Source organism: Ostrea edulis, chromosome 2 (genome assembly GCF_947568905.1).
Source record: "Ostrea edulis chromosome 2, xbOstEdul1.1, whole genome shotgun sequence".
In the NCBI taxonomy this organism is placed as follows: domain Eukaryota; kingdom Metazoa; phylum Mollusca; class Bivalvia; order Ostreida; family Ostreidae; genus Ostrea; species Ostrea edulis.
The window spans coordinates 68,985,385-69,002,019 of NC_079165.1; the positions used below are offsets into that span (position 1 = coordinate 68,985,385).

Sequence of the window (16,635 nt, forward strand, 5' to 3'; positions counted from 1 at the left end):
GGCCAAGGTGACTCAGGTGAGCGATGTGTTACGAATATAAGTTGGTTTTTACAATGAGCTACTGTTTCAATCTCACAGAGATATGATTGTTATATTTTGTCAAATGTATCATTGCATGTATGAATGTGGTAATGTGACTTCTTAAATCGTGAAATATATACTTTGAAGTAGGTCCCGCAAAAATTGTAGATGCTCGTTATTTTTTTCTTTTGATTTTAGTAAGTCTTGCCAAGTTAATGTTTTACTGAAACATGATTGAAATCTGTATTGAATAATTTCTGCAACTATGAGTTAGAACATCCTACATGCCATTTTCTGCTATATTCTATTGTAAACTACATATTTCTATATATTTATAAACTTTTTACATACTTTGTATCAAAAATTCTTTGATATTGAGTTTTTCAAATGGATTGAGATCAAGTTTTTTGTTTTGAAGAATTGAATCAGCTCATCAGAACTGTGAGAAGAAACAAAAACAAAACGAAACAGAAATTCAAAGACTAAAGAATAAGTGAGTATTATGAAAATATGAAGGAAATTAAACTTTCATGAACTAGTACATGATTGTATTTATTACAGTGTATACATCAAATTGAAATATGTAAATGCATAGAAGACATAACAACTTTTATGTGTTTTATTACTAACATTGATTTCTTCTTTGAATTATTGTGCAGTGGCTTATTCAATGTTCTTCATCTTCCAGGGTATTTATAGGAGTTATAAGATTAACCACTCCTCGTTATCTTCACCTTGTTGTTTTATTGTAAATAATTTTTAGATAAATCTTAAATATTTGAATTTTGTTATGATAATTGCTTTTAGCAGGGCTTGGGTTATTCTGACCCATGATAAGGCGACATCTTATATTTTTAGCATCTTAATGTGGTAGCCAAAATAACTATATGTAAAGTGTCGAAATTTTAGCTCATCTTACCTATAAGCTCAATTGAGCTCTTCTAATCACCTGTTGCCCGGCGTTTATCTGTCTGTCAGTCCATATATCTGTAAACTTTACACATATTTAGTTCCTCTCCAGAATCACATTGCCACTCTCAACCAAACTTGAAATAACATCTTTGGGTAAAGGGGATTAAAAATAGTTTAAATGAAAGGTCAAACCATTCAATTATAAGTATTGACAAATAGTGAAAATATGATGGCATTTATTAAAATCTTTTTAAAATAACCAATGGATCCGAAAATTTTTTCTTATGAGTGTAAATTTAAAATTGTTCAAACAATCCGTGAGACATTCCTTGATTTTAACTACTCATTCATCATGTATACAGTGGAGCCTCGGTAATCCGGACGCCATTAATCCGGACGCTTCACCTTCCGGACGATTTTTCTAGGGAACGGAATTTTTATACATTATTTTGCATCATTAATCCGGAAATTCGCGTTCCGGATCCGGACGGTCGCTTTTTACTACAAAACGTTATAATGCATTGAAAATTGTACCGTTAATCCGGACGGTAATTTTGTTTAGGGAAGGTCTGTGTCAGACAATTTTAGCATGGCGTAAATTATAAAGAAAACAAGCCAAACTGTCTAATTGAAGCGATTACCTGTACCGTGTCAACACCTCCCTCCAATTAGGTGATGTGTGATGATAAGTCCGTTAGATAGCACGTGCCGATCGAGACATTGTATTGCCAATTTTCGCACATAAGATCTTTATTGCGTGTAGTGTTGAATTTTGTAAATAAATCTGTAGCATATTATTTTATAGTCTTGATCAATACCCTAATAGTATTAATGAATTAAACATCATGCCGTAATAATAATTTTTTTTTAACTGCTACACATATCAGTTGTACTGATTCGCAAATTGATATCGGCTTATTCAAATCTAAAGAGTGTAGATTATACTTCTAGATTCTGGATTTTATACTGTTGATTGGCTTGAAATATGTATGTATGTTCATGCACATGTACATGTATATGTAGTATAAGGTTTTAACGTTTAGAATGTCACGCATGTAGAATGTACTTGTGTACGATTGATTCTTGTGACGATGTTGTAGAGCTTTATTGCTTTGAATTTTTAAACTCTGGGTAGAAGTGAGAAAATTACCATTTTAAGGACATGACAATTAAATTCTGTATGCACCTGTAATGTTAGTTTCACCCGAGTTTTGTTCCGTTCTTATCGCATCATGAAAATAATAGGTGCGCGTGACTAGATCAAAGTAGGTCTTGATATTACGAGCTTAAATGATTTTGTTCTCCCGATATTGTCTTGGATAATTATAGAATAAGAAATATAAACTCTGGCAGATTGAATTTTGGTTAAAGAATGTTGTCAACTGACATGATAATCACGAAATTCTAATATATCAATTTTGGACGATGAAGATTGTTTTAACAGACCGCCGAACCCGTTAATCGTGACAGATGCATGGAAATTACCGGCCTCTTTAAGAAGTAAAAGTGTGATGAAATGTTTGAAGTGTAAATGATTATGTTTGTTACGAATGATTTATTTACTTATAGTTACATAAAGTGCTTCATTATTTGTTTTAGTGCATACAGTACACAGTTTTGTATATTTATTTGTAGGGATCATATGTATGTACAATGTAAGCACAGGCAAATACACTGAACATGTACATCAAATTTTAGTGCTTTGAAATACATGTAAATGTTAACATTATCATAATTTATTTACTAATGCAAATGGTCAAATCCAATGATAGAATTTGTTTAATTCAATATGCATCAATAAAGTAAGCACATATTGGTTACGTAAAGATAGAAAATATGCGATTCAATTATCCGGACGTTTCATTTATCCGGACGATTTTACTGGGAACCAAAGTGTCCGGATTAACGAGGCTCCACTGTATATTTAGTTAATATTTTTCTTTTCCTATATGAGTATCTTGTTTTGTTGAAATAATGCTCTACTGATTAGGTACACTGTATTTGAATTTTAGAATTGATGAACAGGCATCAAAGGAGAAACTGTTAAGATATGAAGTTGACACGGTAAAGAATGAAAGTTTGAAATGTCAAAAGAGGTAAGTTTTAGGCTGGGGTTAGTGTGTCTCATAGTAATCAAGTGCAGTGTTCAATTTCTTCCATCCGTTTCCTCAATAATGCATGAAAATCTCCTTCTGAGGATGCTGAATGGGTGATTCTTTTTAGAAATAAAGATTGTGAAGGAGAAATGAAGAAATTGGAGAAAATTTGTCGTGACCAGAGAGAGGAAATCAATTTAAAGAACCAGGAAATTAGTCACCTGAAAGCAGAAACAGTGATGAAATCAGAGTATGTGAAAATGATTTCACAAATACTATAATGATAAATTGATGGAGTCTTATATATTGTTTCTTTTTTCAAACATAATTTTCTAAAGACTGAAATTATAAAACAAAAATGACAATCATGCAGATCGACCCTCTATCACATAGTCACAGAACGGAGAATTTCTATAATGGACTCTACTAGGATATATAATCATATGTAAAATATTCTAGGCTGTATGTGTAAGTAAAGAAATAGAAATGCTGATTATGTTAATTCAAAGTTTGCTTATATTGAAGTGTCTTTTCTTAACGCGCCCATAACATTTCCTTACTATTTTTCATACAGACAAATAAAACAAACAACTGTTAAGATTGAGATAAGAAAGAAAGAAATAGCAGAGGCAAACCTTTTAAAAAGGAAAGATGAGAAACTCGGTGAAGAAAATGTATCTTTAAAAGAAAAAATCAAAGCCTGCGAGGAAGAGTAAGTACATATGATTATTGACATACATGTATATACAATCATATATTAATGTGTTTTCATGTGAACCGTTGTAGACCATGCTCATGTCTGCAGGTGTTGAGCAGGTACGTATTTAATACTTTGGAATCTCGTTGTTAGATGTCACAGTCCAATCTGTTGATGGAAATACATGCATTTGGTTAGACTTTTTTTAAGATATCGCATTAAATATTCTCAGGACGTTATGAAAATATTCATGAGTCAATACATATACATGTAGATTATAGAAATTCAATTCAAATGCATCAATTAAGATGTAAATAATCAAAATTGACAATAAAAGGTATATATGTGTGAAGTACATTATTCTTGACATGATAAACGATAGAAAATGATGCATGCATGATAGGATAGGATAAACAATTTTTACAATAGATCTAATAAACACAATAAAAACTGTAAACCTGATAAAAGATCTGGTAAACATAAACACAATAAACAATAACCAAAAAAATCTGATAGAGATGTAAGGCACTTGTGAATTTAAAAGCGATTTAGAGAAAACAAAATCAAAATAACTATGGAAAGAATTACATTGTACACATAACTTTCAACTGATTCGATAAGCAAGAGCTTGTTCTGTGTATGATCAGTTTTTATATTGAGGCAGGCTACTGACAAACAAGTCAATGTTTCAGGGGTTTCAACAGTCTCATTTAAAGTCAGCATTTTGCAAATTCTGTGGTCGTTATAATGATCTAGTTTGCCAATACAATCTATCATTGGGTCAAATGCTGTCGGACTTGTTTCATACTGATTGTTAGGCCGTTCTTGGCACACTGATTTTGACTACGGATTACTCTATTTACCTGATCAAGATGTATAGGGCTCACATGTTTTCCCAAATTTCTATTTTGTTTTCCTTAAGGAGTTATTCGTGATTGATTGCTGTTCGTTATCTTCACCGTTCAGTATAAGACTTCAACATCGATTACATACCTGACGTGTATTACCAAAATTTCAAGTCTTAAGTTTTGAAATACACACTCCCACTGTTTATACATAACACTGTCTATACATTCACTTCATAATAGGCCTCTTCTTATTTGAAATACACAAAATTACATGAAAGTTTAACACCCCAATAATAAAAGCAGCTCAGATATTTATTCCTTTTATTCATATCAAATTTGTAATATGCCCCTTTTCTTTTAATATGATATGCTATTATGTTATATAGGCTGAAATGTCAGTGTTTTTCTTCAAATACTATGGCAATATATCAGACCAGATGATTTTATGATTTGGTTATTTATTAGCTAATTAAGACACAAATTCATGCTCACTTTTAATACCCAATTCTTCACTCCAAACACTAGTAATATCATCCCCTAAAATGAATAAATAGATACTTTGATTTATGATTTTCACCAGTTTACTTTCAATGCGATCAATAAGTCTTTTCTCTCCATTATATACCCTCTTTACAAACCAAAGTTGTCAAGATATCTCATAGAATAACACAGGTTTATACTACTGAAAAAATATTAGGAAATGTAGAATAAACAATATTTTAGTCTCATTTTGATCATTCATTTTTAGCTCACCTGATCTGAAAGCTCAGATATAATGTCAATATACAGTAAAATATCTCTATCTCGAAGTCCGAGGGACCTCGAAAAAACTTCGAGATATCCGGGGGTTCGAGATATCCAAAATAGATCTTGGATATTTTTTTGAAGGAGGATATTTGATGCATATTATGGGATTTGCATTATAAACAACAACCCCGTTGCCGTTTCTTATAGTTTAATACAAGTTGATAAATTAATATTGTGGAATTTCAAAGACAAACATTTCGGTTTTTTTTTATGTATATGTATATAAACATCCAATTGAATTCACAATGTGTTTCAAAATTAAGATGATCGTGCCTGTATGCTTACTTTAATTTACTGATGTCCAGGCTGGACTGGGATGTAGTTATTGCGTTGTAATGAAAGAACCTATCACGTAAGAAACATAAAAGACGGATTTAAAAAAAACCAACTTTTAAATGTTTATTCAATAAATTTTATTGCTTTCTCTGTACTAGTTTTAATGATGAAGCGTGTATTATTAAATGCATTATCGTTATTAAGAGCATTACCTTCAAGCGTACTTCGACGATTTTGTGCGTTTATCTAACCCACATATTAATGATAGATCGTATGTCATTCAAAACACCATCCCTGGAATCGGGTGAGTTAGTTCATAATTGGCGGTGAACTTTAGCCGTAATGTTGAAAGGCTTCACTAATCACCCAAGCTGTTGAACCATTTATTGCGACCTGGGTCTACTCGGAAAAGGCGAGTGTAGATTAGCTGTCATTAATTATACCCCCCGCAACAAGTTGGGGGGGGGGGGGGGGGGTATACTGGAATCGGGTTGTCCGTCTGTAGATGCAATGGTTTCCGGGCTCTAAAGCATTATCCTTTCCTTCTACAGTCACCATATCATACATATGGACTACCCATGGGATGAAAATGTTCCCTATCGATTTTGGGGTTCAAAGGTCACGCGCACTGGACATCGAAGTAGCAATATGGTTCCCGGGCTCTAAAGCGTTATCCTTTCCACATACAGTCACCATATCATACATATGGACTACCCATGGGATGAAGATGTTCCCTATCGATTTTGGGGTCAAAAGGTCAAAGGTTAAGCACACTGGACATCGAAGTAGCAATATGGTTTCCGAGCTCTAAAGTGTTATCCTTTCCACCTACAGTCACCATATCATACATATGGACTACCCATGGTATGAAGATGTTCCCTATCGATTTTGGGGTCAAAAGGTCAAAGGTCATGCGCACTGGACATCGAAGTAGCAATATGGTTCGGTTTGTCATGCCATTTGTTTTTTACACTCAGAAAAGAGGTAGTTTATACCTATTACCAACACCCTTTGGGAGATTGGGGTAAGCGGGGGGTATTCTTAGTGAGCATTGCTCACAGTACCTCTTGTTTTAATTGATGTAGCCACGGGTGTGAATATGTGACTTACGACGCCAGGTATGGTAAGCAGAGCGGAAATTTGACTGCACTTCGAGATAAACCAGGTGAATTTAGGGTATGGGACCTTGAAAATACTTTGACATAAGCGGAGTATTCGAGATTACCGTGTTCGAAATATCAGAAGTTTTTTAAATCATGTATATAGGGAAAACGGCCGGGACCGGCGGTTGACTTCGACTCAAGCAGGGTATTCGAGATAAACCATATTCGAGATGCAGATATTTTACTGTATATAAAATTTTATTTAAGATTGTACATATGCACAGGGAGTGGAGATTCAAAATTATTCAAATCATGGCTTCCGTCCCTAGGGTAGGGTCGGACCACAGTAGGAGATCAACGTTTTAGATATGGTTATGGAGAAAATGTCTTCGAAAATCTTCTTCTCAAAACCAGCAGGACCATGATTAGTTTGCAATTTAGAGTATATTCAAGTTTGTTAAAGTCAAGGCCCTGGGGGATAGGGTGGAGCCACAAATGGGGAACTCTGCTTTATATGGGTCAACATTTGTTCTGGGATTAAAGAGGGTAAAATCTTCTGAGGAAGAACAGCAGGGGCAAGGTGACTCAGGTGAGCGTTGTGGTCCGTGGATCTCTTATTGTTTGCATTACTTCATTAAAAATATCAAGTAAATACTTTATGTTGCAGGGATGGGCATCTTAAGCGAGAACTGGAACGATTTAACAGACAAGCGATAGAAAGGGAACGTGAATGGAAAAGATTCGCCAACGAGTAAGATATATCATAAGCTTTTACTAATTACATCCAAAGAAATCAAAAGAAAACAAAATGTAAAATGACGAATTTTTATACTAGAAAAGAAAGCCACTTAAAGAAGTTGCAGGAAGCGATGAAGAAGAAAGATCGGGAGATAGATCGGATGAAAGTAGAATGTAAATAGTAAGTATTGAACTGCTTTATCTATTTGTAATTTTGTTCAAATCATGATTGATTACGTCATGATGGAACTATATTTGGGATCCAAAGTTTTGATCAGGCATACTACTGTATTTTAGAAATAGTCCAAGATGGTATTCTAAAGATTGACAGTGTCAAATTGTTCGTTTTGTTCACGTTTTTATGGAAAATCTGCATTTATGGTGCTTTTGAAAGTTTGTACAAATAAAGAATGAGGTAATGATAATGCATACTGAAAATTTCAGAAAGATGAATTAGTAAAGGTTGCATATTTATTATATAGTCCCATATAAATACATTTACCATGGTAGTTTTGAATTATAAAAATCAGATTTGTTAATACATAATATTATGTGTAGCTTTAAGGACAAAATAAAATCTATTACAATAAATATAACATGTTGCAAGAGCGTTAATGGATTGAATGTGCAATTAAATTTTTAACTCGCCATGTATATCTCTAAAACAGTAAAGCTTGATAATATGCAATAAATGTTTGATGTATATTATAAAAACAAGGAAGAATTAGGTACTTGTAATATGCAGACATCGCCCATATTTCCTATGTCTTTACATTCTCCATAAAACAAACAAATTAAAAATATTTCTCGGGTATATGCCCCTGTTCTGTATCTATAGAGGCGGGGAAAATATCTATCGTATTTGGTGAGGGGTGGTTCTAAAAGTCAACAAAACTTCTCAACCTCTGAGCTTATTGTGGGTTAATATCCCAATATCTTCTTGTCACTAATTTTATTTAAGGTATTCAATGTATAATGACCATATCTCATATCTAATAAATGGATGGTGGAATATATGTAATCATGGTATCATTTTGAGGGGTTCATCAAATAAAAATAATCCACCATAGGAATTTTCTAAATTTTGTTTACTGTTTCATTTATTTCACCTAGAATTTAACATTGAAGTATATGGGAAAAGCATGTTTTATTACAATATTTTAAAAACAAATTATATTTTCAAACTAATCTCTTGGAAGAAAGTTACATACACTTTCTTTTAATGAAAATATGAAATAAAATTAATCATTGACCACACACATTTTTAGAAAATTAGATTTTTCTTATTTTTACAAAGGGCAGACAACTCTTCCAAAAAGTCTTAAGTGCAAAAAGATCAGCTTCTAATCATTTATCAGTCATGTGAATTTCATCTGCTTCACTTTCATCATTATTTAACAATAAACTTTTATGTTGATCTAAATCCTTCAAAATTGTTCATTATCCTTTCATTATACATGGAATACCTTAAAAAGCTTGAGAGGGCACTGAACCCCCATAAATGCACAGCCTCATAGCACTGCAACATTTCCTACAAAATCTAGTCTACAGGATGATAGACGATTTTCCAACCAGGTTACAGGTTGAAGGATTAAAAATTGATTAAAGAAATGATGTAAATAAATTGATCTATTTGTTGTTAAAAATAGGTTAGGGCTGATGTACATGTATGAGTGTATTAGATGTTTAAATGAGCACTTATAGGGTTTCAAGTTTGATATTTCATAAACGTTGTCTAGTGCAAATGTATATGATGTGATTTGTATAAAATGAAAAGTGAAGATAACGAACAGTGGTCAATGTTATAAATCCCATAAAATGAATTCCATGGTGTTCATCATAGTTGTGCTGCATACTTAGTATTTAACAAAACATGTATACTTCTAAAAAGTTTTGGAACAATACAGTAACTATATATATATATATATTGAATCTTTTTCCTTAGACTTCTCTCCCATTCACCTATTCGATTGTTGATTTTAATGCTAGATCAGTGTCCTTTGATTGACTTTGTTTGTTGTTTAATCGTGTTCTTCTGGCAATCATTATTTTTCGCTGTTCACCATATCCGAATCATCAGTGGTACGGACTACCTAATATTGTTTTTAACTTAATCACTCCATATCATTATCTTCCCACCATTTTATTCCATAATCACATTGTTTTGTAAGATTTCCCTCTAAATTTTTCTGATTTCTGTAATTTTTCAAGAATAATTTTATTTTCATCCCAACCCGACCATGGTACAAACTCTCTAAACCATAGTCAGTAAACACGCTTTACAATGTAACCACCACCATTTTTATCACTCAGTACAATAGTGTATCACTCTTCTCACCAATGTAGTTTATCGATACTTGTCGTTTTTGTGTGTTATTTGTTTATGTAATTTATGTCTCTTGATAAAGACGCGGGTTGCGTCGAAAATTTGAGTTTTAAATAACCAATAGTGTCGTGGCCTTTTCAGTGCTTTTATAGATATAATATATGATATATATATAATATATAATATATATAAAGCACAAACAAACAATTATAACACCCAACCTTATGTTTACCCCTAGGATCTGAACGATACATGTGATAATCAATTAATTAATATATAAAGCACTAAATAATCACAACTAGGTACTGAAAATTTTTTCACCCCCAGCCCGGGGTCAAACCAGCGACCTACGGCACCCACCGCCTAGCAAGACTGTCAAACCAATTTGTATTGGCATGCGAATACTGATGAATATGTCTTTTAACCAATGCCATTTCATATTCTCTCAAGAGATTTTTACACTGATCAGTTTTTTCCTGTCTTTGATTACAGCATCAATGAGGGGGAAAGTAAATACAAAGAGCTTAAAGCAACTGTAAGTCTGATATATCAGGAGAAAGATGGTAAAATTGCATCTCTCCAGAGAGAAATTGACAGGTTAGTCCTCAATTATGTAATGTAATGTGATACATCAGTGATATTGGCGATTATATCGCTGTTCCTTGCTACAAAGCGATATTTATAATGCAAATACAGTACCTACATTTCTGACCCACTTCGATAAAGTGTTATGCAATTTTGTTTTAAAAGTGAGTAGATCTTAAACGGTGTAAAGATTTACTTTTTTGTGTTATGTCATTTTGTTTTGTGTGGATTAAAGCAAATTGGGTGAAAAATATCATGTATAGGTCAAAATTTGTTGCACTTCACCTAAAGCTGGTGATGTCTTTATGTGGGTAAAAAATTCTCTGATGGGATGTAAAACAACAACAAAAACAGACAGAAAAGGTCAATTTAAACGAAGACTTTGTTCACTGCACGTTTATCAGTTGTCCCTGGTCTTGTTTCCTGCTCCTCTCTCCCTAGATCTTTACTAGGAATCTGAATAACTAAGAAAAGTCCAAAGAAGGTTTTATCTAATTATACAGTATTCGCCAATTAGAATGAGATTGGTTGTAAATAATTTCAGGATGCCAGTTTATGTTTTGAATTGTCATTTGTAAAGTTTTTAATGTGCAAGAATGGAGAATGCACTTGGCATTTAATTTCTTTTTCAAGTTTATCACGTACAAAGGTAGCTAGATCTAACAGCTGCATATTGAATTTATTTTTCATAAGGTTAACACAAGGATGGGAAAAGGCAAGAAGGAAATTAGATCAGAAAAACGCCGACTATGAAGGTGCGATAGAAGAACTAAATGGTCTTAGGGAAGACTATAAAAATGTTAAAAAGGAATACTATGATCAAGATAGAAGGTATGATGGCATTTCTTAGCTTCAGTTGGTCAAAATTGTTGTATTTGACAAAATATTCCATATTATCTATAAAATTCGCCATATTGTTAGCCAAAGTCAACAACATATGCAGAATGCAAAATAAAGCATAAAGCTAAAAATACCGTGTGATTTATCTGAGTAAGAATGAAGAATATTCCATGCAACATATAAGATAACATTCTTAAAGGTGATTAGACAATATGTGCGAAACTGATTTCAGTTTTTGTAAATATTTCAAATCTAGGCTGAAGGATGAGAAAAGGATGAGAGTGAAAATGACACAGGAAATGGAAAGGAAAATAGATCGGTAAGACATTCAGTAAATAGAAATGATCATGATAAAATAACAAACATGTTCAAAAACCTTTCTTTTAAAAATATCGAAAATGAATGGTTCATTCACAATGTTTATCTAGCTGGACGGACAAAGTATATGGTTTATTAAATAAAAAGAAAGTCTGAATCTATTCATTTGGAGTCATTATTTAAGCCAAGTATACCATTATTTCATGTATTTCAGGAAACAGTCCAAAGCTGTTGCCCCGAAGTGGTGTGGAAGACCTCATGAACTATAGCGCGAGGTCAACAGTCAAAGGCAATAGTTCATGTGGTCTTCCATGCCACTGATCGAGAGACAATAATTTTGACCTTTTCCTGCAATTACACGAAACAACTTTTATTCATCTACTTACCTGCAATTACTTATCTGCAATTAAAGGAACTACACTGTTATAGTTTATACTTTATACTAATGAGAATTTATTTCGATATTTTATGAATTGTTTTTCAAAACTTTTCAACATACACTTATTTGTAAAACTCAGGTGTAATAATGAATAATGTATAGTTGAATAATGACATTGCATTTGTAGAAAAATTCACGAGCAATTCCATAAAATTAGTTTAACTGTTACATGCTCAGAGAAATTAAGGAGGAAGAAACAAAAATGGTTGCTGTGGATTTACAGTAAGTGTGAACGAGACATATCGGCAAGTACATGACGTGCTCCAGATAGTTCATTGGAAAGTCCCAGAGTGATGTTAAAGAGCGCTTTTGATAGGTCGGTTAAATTATAGGTAGGCGGTCCCAAGTATTTGGCATTATCTCGTGCCTAACAAGTGTAAGTTTCACTATTTGATTTCAGTGTAAATTGCACCGTACGTAGCGTGAGATTCAATATCGGTTTTGATTTGACAACGGAGATTTGAGATTACGTTAATAAAATGTCTTGTAAAGTTTATCTTATATATACTAGATATCTACATGTATAAAAGTGATGGGATATCTTATAAAGAAAAAAAAATAAGATGTCTTATAAAAGATAAAAGATATCTCGTAAACTTTAGAAGATATAACTTTTATCAGATACCTTATAAATTTTATCTTTTGAACAGGAATAACCGTGTTGTACTTATAATCCATCGCAGTATCAATAGGTATGGGAGGGGGAATACAGGATGAAAAAGGCGAGCTCCGATATGTAAAGAAAAGGCAGGATAGCAATATCCCAGAATTCAAATAGTGTTGAATATTGAAAAGATTAAAAATGACGGGATCGAAAATGCTGCGTGAAAAGGCAGGATCCGCAGTTGCCTCTATATCCCAATAAAAATTGAAAGGTTACTCCCTTAAATTCCTGTAGATACTTGTTAGTTTTAAGTGATCAGAAATTTCAGTACATGTTTCTATAGGCGATTTTGTCCGTTTAAGAACAATGCTTTTGTTTTGTTGTCTCTTTCACATTCGCAGTTTCCATATCATTATTTTAAAATAAATCTCTCAGAGGATATTTTCGAAATCTTGTAAAGCATTGGAAAAGATCGATGTCGGAAAAATTTCTAAATTCAAATAGTTAGGGGGAAGAGGGGGTAAAAACTCGTAAGTTTCTGTCATCCGACATCGATTACACGTTAGTGGGAAAAAAGACAACTGACTTTAAAACCACATAATAATACATTTTAATAAACGTTTAATAGTTTCAATTTAATGTACACTTTCATTTGTTTTACTTGTTAATCGATTAGTTTCAACATACTTCATATTTAGTTTTGTATTGGGGGGGGGGGGGGGGGGGGGGGGGTGTCTTGGTGAAAACTATGCGAACTCAGTTTTCTTAACATTGAACATTTGATCTCGCCCCTAAAATAATTTGTCAGATTAAATAATAAGATCAATAGATATTCTACTTCGAGAAAACATTTATTTTCAACACATGGCATGCTTTGATGTCTTTTACTGTTATATATACCCACATTTTCGTAAGAAATTCGGAAGTAACCATCGCTAGATACTGTTAATTGAATGAACAATGGCAAGTTCTGTGAATTCTAGCAAAAACCCCAAACCATCCCTCTCCTGTACATGTAACACATTATTAAAGAAATTGCATTAGATGCGCCTTCTATAACGTCATAATAAACCACAGCGAAGGTCGATTGTTAATGTTGCGATACTGGCGTACCTTTGAACCTTTATCACTGGTCCACCCCTAACTGTATGTCCATAGGAGTTTGAAATTTTATCAATAAAGTTAATAAAATGTACTTGATTGACCAAGCCGTGAGCTATTATTAACTTTATTGATAAAATTTCAAGCTCCTATGGTATGTCCATGATTGCGATTACCCATTGTACGAACGCGACACTCGCTTCGTCAATATATATATATATATATATATATAAAGTCTCTGTTTTGGAAGTAAATATACAGAAAAAACTCGAAACACTTTGTTGAAATATTTCGATCAACCGTGTTACCGGTCTTCTTCACGAAAACACGACTGAAGAAGACCGGTAACACGGTCGAAATATTTCAACAAAGTGTTTAGAGTTTTCTCTCTCTCTCTCTCTCTCTCTCTCTCTCTCTCTATATATATATATATATATATATATATATAACTGACTCGGCCTAAATTGCAATAAAATCAGTAGCAAAGAAGTTTTCAACACTTCGTTCGTGTTCAGACCACAGGGGCTCTTCACGAATTGACCCTCTCTATTCTATATTTACATTTATTTGTAAATATAGAATAGACGATGTCAAATTTTAAAAAGACAAATATTTCGTGACGAGTCCCTGTGTTCAGATGAAATATGCTTCTCTTGGATTTTCTTTGCAGTTTCTTGAAAGTTATTTCCCTAAAAATTTCTCGCAGCTCTACAAATTAAAGACACCTTTGGTACATTGTCAGGGGTACAAATATTTCTTCTTAATAAATTTTGTTGATTTCTCTATTAATATACACTTGATTTCTTTTTAATTACATACTCGATAAACAAAAGTACATCCGGTGTAAGCTTCGTTGGCGACATTTTCGGTGCAAGAGTTCCCATGATTGACTATTTTATAACGTGGCCTTTGCGATGCCTAATTTCTTACTGATTTTACCATAAAATAAACCCTCGGCATGTAATTTTAAAATCAACGTCATTGTATTAGTTGGTATTGGTTTTCCCTTTTCGCAGTCTCTTCCATCGTGCTAAAAGATTATGTAATGACACGCTAGTGTAAAGACACGTGTGACCATCTAAAATTATTTTTATTCCCGCCCCTTTAAATATTGGTCCAATCACAGTGATTGTTCTTTCCTTGATGCGTCATCATTGACAGATTTGTTTTGAAACCAACTATCCGAGACCTCGAATGAACTTGAGAAGCTGAGTCATTCACACTTACTGTAAATTCACAGTAATTACTCTGCTAAAATTAATTGGATGATAACCTTATTTATGGGCACCTTGAATTAGAATGTCTACCTGCATCAAAACTTCAAACCCATTGGTGGACACAGAATTGTTTAATGTCACTCTACATGTATATACCCTGTTCCATTTCAAGATAATGAACAAGTGAAGATAACTAACAGTGATCAATCTCATAAATCACATAAATAATTAAGAGAATGGCAAACAAGACCCCCTGGACATATCAGGGGTGGGATCAGGTGCCTAATAGAAGTAAGCATCCCATGTTACCTGATATCGAAAAGAAACTTCAAATTATAACAAAAACTGAAAACAGATAACATTGGTATAATTTACCACTTAAATCAACCAATGAAAATAGACAGTATGGTTACTCTTTTATAGTGTTGATCAACTTGAAAATGATCTTCATATGGAAAAAATGAAAAATGAAAGATTGCGTCAGGAAATCACAAGGTAAGTGAGAACTATGATTATGGCTATGCTCTGAAGATGTGACGACCCACCTAATGTTTGGTTACTTTGTTTTGTTTGTGGTAATTAGTGACCATACAGGTGAACATGTTCCATATACAGGGATATGCTGGTCGCTGTATGTCCTTATAACTGAAGTCCACAGATCGAGATTTGCTATTTTTAGCCTGAAAGCTCAGGTGAGCTTTTCTGATCACCTGTTGTCTGTCGTCTTAACATCCATCTGTCTGTCTGTTTACATTTTCGACTACTGGGCCAATTTCAACCAAATTTGGCACAAAGCATCCTTGGGTAAAGGGCTTTCAAGTTTGTTCAAATGAAGGGCCGTGCCTCCTTCAAAGGGGAGAAAATCACAAAATTGCAAAAATAAGATTTGGTCATTTAAAAATCTTCTTCTCAAGAACCACAGGGCCAAAGGAGCTGAAATGTACATGAAAGCTTTCTGACATAGTGCAGATTCAAGTTTTATCAAAACCACGACCCCTGAGGGTAGGATGGGGCCACAATAGGGGATCAAAGTTTTACATACTAATATATAGAAAAAATCTTTAAAAATCTTCTTCTGAAAGACCATTGGGCCAAAGAAATTTACATTTACATGAAAGCTTCCTTACATAGTGCAGATTTAAGTTTGTAAAAATCATGGCCCCCAGAGATGGATGAGGCCACAGTAGGGGATCAAATTTTAACATGCAAATATATAGGGAAAATCTTTTAAAATCTTCTTCTCAAGAACCAATGGACTAGGAAAGTATACAAATTTACATGAAAGCGTCTTGATATTGTGCAAATTCAAGTTTGTTAAAATCATGGCCCCCAGGGGTAGGATGGGGCCACAATAGGGGATCAAAGTTTTGCATACAGATCTATAGGGAAAATCATTAAAAATCTTCTTCTGAAGAATCACTTTACCAGAAAAGTTTACATTTACATGAAGCATCCTGACATTGTGCAGATTCAAGTTTGTTAAAATCATGGCCCCAAGGGATAGGATGGGGCCACAATAGGGGATCAAAATTTTACATACTAATATATAGAGAAAATCTTTTTCTCAAGAACAAATGGGCCAGAGAAGTTTACATTTACATAGAAGCTTCCTTACATAGTGCAGATTCAAGTTTGTAAAAATCATTACCCCCGGGGGTAGGTTGGGGCCTCAATAGGGACCAAAGTTTTACATGCGAATATCTATGG

At 33.4% G+C, this 16,635-nt stretch overlaps 1 protein-coding gene across 4 annotated transcripts in view; it reads left to right on the forward strand.

Moving 5' to 3' along the window:
• The window catches only part of LOC125679033 (trichohyalin-like), a 96,078-nt gene that overhangs the window by 46,680 nt on the left and 32,763 nt on the right, over positions 1 to 16,635 (forward strand). For all 4 annotated transcript variants that reach the window (XM_056157076.1, XM_056157078.1, XM_056157077.1 and 1 more), the window contains 10 exons: positions 440 to 514; positions 2,946 to 3,029; positions 3,157 to 3,279; positions 3,604 to 3,741; positions 7,428 to 7,511; positions 7,596 to 7,679; positions 10,317 to 10,421; positions 11,103 to 11,240; positions 11,506 to 11,568; positions 15,352 to 15,423. In XM_056157076.1, the coding sequence (XP_056013051.1) occupies positions 440 to 514; positions 2,946 to 3,029; positions 3,157 to 3,279; positions 3,604 to 3,741; positions 7,428 to 7,511; positions 7,596 to 7,679; positions 10,317 to 10,421; positions 11,103 to 11,240; positions 11,506 to 11,568; positions 15,352 to 15,423 (966 nt within the window). The remainder of the gene's footprint in view (positions 1 to 439; positions 515 to 2,945; positions 3,030 to 3,156; positions 3,280 to 3,603; positions 3,742 to 7,427; positions 7,512 to 7,595; positions 7,680 to 10,316; positions 10,422 to 11,102; positions 11,241 to 11,505; positions 11,569 to 15,351; positions 15,424 to 16,635) is intronic.